The 3,525-nt window shown below is 44.7% G+C and overlaps 1 protein-coding gene across 1 annotated transcript; it reads left to right on the forward strand.

Annotated features, from left to right (window-relative positions):
* The first annotated feature begins 1,247 nt into the window (after nt 1–1,247).
* LOC137318103 (probable G-protein coupled receptor 139) lies at nt 1,248–2,870 on the forward strand. The gene is made up of 2 exons (XM_067981079.1): nt 1,248–1,317; nt 1,759–2,870. The coding sequence occupies exons 1-2, from the start codon at nt 1,248–1,250 to the stop codon at nt 2,868–2,870; spliced, it is 1,182 nt and encodes a 393-aa protein (XP_067837180.1).
* Nucleotides 2,871–3,525: the final 655 nt, after the last annotated feature.

Genomic DNA, 3,525 nt, shown 5'->3' on the forward strand with positions numbered 1-3,525 from the left:
TGTAAGTGTGGACTACCACTAGTACCAGAGGAGCACTGTCACCTCCAGTGTAAGAATGGACTACTACTCGTACCAGAGGAGCACCGTCAGCTCCAGTGCAAGTGTAGATGTCCACTCGTACCAAAGGAGCACGGTCACCTCCAGTGTAAGTGTAGACTACCACTCGTACCTGAGGAGCACGGTCACCTCCAGTGTAAGAATGGACTACCACTAGTACCAGAGGAGTATGGTCACCTCCAGTGTAAGTGTGGACTACCACTAGTAACAGAGGAGCACGGTCACCTCCAGTGTAAGTTTGGACTACCACTGGTAACAGAGGAGCACGGTCACCTCCAGTGTAAGATTGGTCTACCACTAGTACCAGAGGAGAATGTTCACATCGAGTGTAAGTTTGGGCTAACACTAGTAACAGAGGAGCACGGTCAACTATAGTTTAAGTGTAGACGTCCACGGGTACCAATGAACGACGGTCACCTCCAGTGTTAGTGTAGACTACCACTAGTACCAGAGGAGCACGGTCACCTCGAGTCTAAGTGTAGACTACCACTGGTACCAGAGGAGCACGGTCACCTCGAGTCTAAGTGTAGACTACCACTGGTACCAGAGGAGCACGGTCACCTCGAGTCTAAGTGTAGACTACCACTAGTACCAGAGGAGCACGGTCACCTCGAGTCTATGTGTAGACTGCCACTTGTACCAGAGGAGCACGGTCACATCGATTGTAAGTGTAGGGACACCATCAGTACTGGAGAACCATGGTTATCTCTAGTGTATGTTTAGGCTGCTACTAGTACCGGAGGAGTGCGGCCAGATCTAATACTGCAGGTTTTCAGGATTAGGTTCTGCGGCTGTGCTGGCAGATTTCGGGGACGAGGAGTGAATCAAAGGCAGAATCAGGGCGATCACTTCAAGGGTAGCTGCCTCCACCAGTCCTGTAGAAATAGAGTCAGGACCGTTACTGGGAGATTCCACTTTCCATTTATAAAAAATGTTTTTATTGTGTGATGTTTTTAAAAAATCCAATTACCATTTCAACTTTTTCTCTGAATTTGATGTATCAGCAAAAAAAAACATCTTCCCTGAGTCTATTTGTTAAATGACTGTAACAAATGCTAGTTATGGTGCAACATGATTGACTCCCTGGACGATTGGTGTGTGTATAAAAGTAGGAATCCATTCCATTGCCTCATCCATGCACTAGTCAGAGTCGTTTCAGATCCTCGAGAATTTATCTATTCTCACCGAAAATGGGGCAACCAACTATTCTGCTGATAAAACAGATTTACTACCCGATTCTCGTTGCCGTCGGTGTCCCAGGTGAGCAATTGTAATATGTTCCTTGTTAATCCATGTTAACTGTTTCACTGTTCTTACCGCATGTTGGATAAGGTAACGTGTTTCCCGGATGTTAGCAATACACAGTCGGTAATTACCTGAACATACTCGTGAACCAGGGTTCCGCTATTTCGGCGTTCCGCTTAATCTGATCATTTCACTGATGTTACAATGTTCTGAAGCTCCAACACAAGCGTTTCAGTGGATTTACGGACTATTTCGTCACCCCGTGCAGAGTGAGCGCTGCAGCAGCTCATTTTAATGTGTGGGTAGGTTTCCCAGGTAGTGACTCGAATATTAATCCTGTTCTCACACTGCTCCGTGTTGATAATCACACTGAATGGAGTAAAATGGTCTCAACAGGTATCTCCACATATATTTCAAACAGTGGAATATTATTTCTCTCCACTTCCTTTCTTACAGCGAACTTGATGACAATTGTGATTCTCTCCCGAGAAAACTGCGGCCTTTCCAAGTGTATCTCGGTCTATATGGTGGCCATGGCAACAGGAGATCTACTGGTCATGATCATCAATATAATAGTGTATCATATTTTCAGTTATCACTTCCCACTTTCATTCCTCTCCCTCACTCCCGTGTGTAGTTTCATTCTCTACATGACTGTTGTCGCCCTCGATTTGTCTGTTTGGTTCACCGTCTCCTTCACATTTGACCGTTTTGTCGCTCTCTGCTGCCAGAAGTTTAAAACCAAGTATTGCACCGAGAGAACTGCGGCCGCGGTTCTAACAACGGTCTCTGTTCTCATAGTTTTAAAGCATATCCCCCTTCCGTTTACATTTGAGCCTCACCAAATAATTAACAAAGTGCAGTGGGGCTGCCTGTCAAGTGAGGCTTTTTTTTCCTCCCCTCCAGGTACAGCGTACGTCTGGTTTCACATGATCTCGTTAATTTGGCTTCCTTTTACTTTAATCGCCTTGTTAAATTCCTTGACCATTAGACGGATTGTCTTGACCAGTCGAGCCCGCAGGGGACTCCGGGGTCACAGCAGTGAGAATCAATGTGATCCAGAGATGGAGAACCGAAGGAAATCCATCATTTTACTCTTCGCTGTGTCAGGCAGTTTTGTGCTGTTGTGGCTGACAGCTCTCGTGACTTTTTTAACTGACAGACTGACAAACCCCATTTATTACCGAGGCGACCGCACAAACCCAGGATACATCGCCACCGAAGCCGGAGCTATGCTGAAGCATTTGAGTTCCTGTCCAAACACGTGTATTTATGCAGCTACCCAGAGGAAATTCAGAGAAGAACTGAAGAAGCTGCTGAAATCTCCCTGGACACTGATTCTAAGATTGGTTGGAACACGAACTACGAACTGGACCTCGCTTTGGACATTGGAATTCAGTTCTAGCGCCAAGCCTATCTTGGACTGGGGATCTCTCTCCTCACAGATGCATAAAGATGGTTCTTGTAAAAACTCACAGGTAGGCGATTATATTGCATGCCATTTGAAGCATTCAGCGTCAACATTGAGCGCGGGTTTCTACAGTTCCTACAGTTCATTGGCCGAGTGACTCCTGCCAAATAAGGGCATTCCCTCTTAAGTATGAATTTTGTCCGTGATGAAGTGAAATTTATTAGTGGAATAGAATATTTGATCATGGAGTTTAATATCACTGTGCGGGGAATGGAATTCAATTCCACCCTGTAATTGACAGGAAGATCCGCCAGTTTTAAGTAAAGATTCGATCGTTTCGAACTCCTGGTGAATTTACTTTTTCTCGGAGGTTTGATGAACACGGTGCTTGGACTGACGTCAGCTGCACCGGCCGCTTCATCCCTTCTCCAGGGAATAAGGAGCGGAGCCGCTGTATCGTTCGCAGTGCTGCGATGTTCCGCCATTTTTGAATGTTAACAGTTGTGTCTTTGTTTGACCTGCTTTATTCTGTCATCTTGTTTATTGAGAAATAGTTGAAACCTGCCCAGCAAAATTAAAAATAAAGTCTTTGCCTGTTGTTACTGAATGTATTTGATTGTTATTAATCTGAATCAGCGACCCGGTAAAACTGGTAAAATAATGTAAGAACCAAGAATGTTTAATAACATTAATAATCAGGACATTTCATGCATCAATCTGCAATCAATACTCTCATATATTGGAATGGAACAATCTGCTCTGTGTGTAGTGCACAGACAGTAACATGTAATATCCCTTCCCTTTTATCAACT

The sequence above is a fragment of the Heptranchias perlo genome, unplaced genomic scaffold, assembly GCF_035084215.1.
Source record: "Heptranchias perlo isolate sHepPer1 unplaced genomic scaffold, sHepPer1.hap1 HAP1_SCAFFOLD_65, whole genome shotgun sequence".
Classification (NCBI taxonomy): Eukaryota; Metazoa; Chordata; class Chondrichthyes; order Hexanchiformes; family Hexanchidae; genus Heptranchias; species Heptranchias perlo.

Coding starts and splice junctions, on each gene's coding strand:
- LOC137318103 (XM_067981079.1), top strand. CDS start 1,248: ATGGGGCAACCAACTATTCTGCTGATAAAACAGATTTACTACCCGATT. Junction 1,318..1,758: donor CGTTGCCGTCGGTGTCCCAG/GTGAGCAATTGT, acceptor CCTTTCTTACAG/CGAACTTGATGACAATTGTG.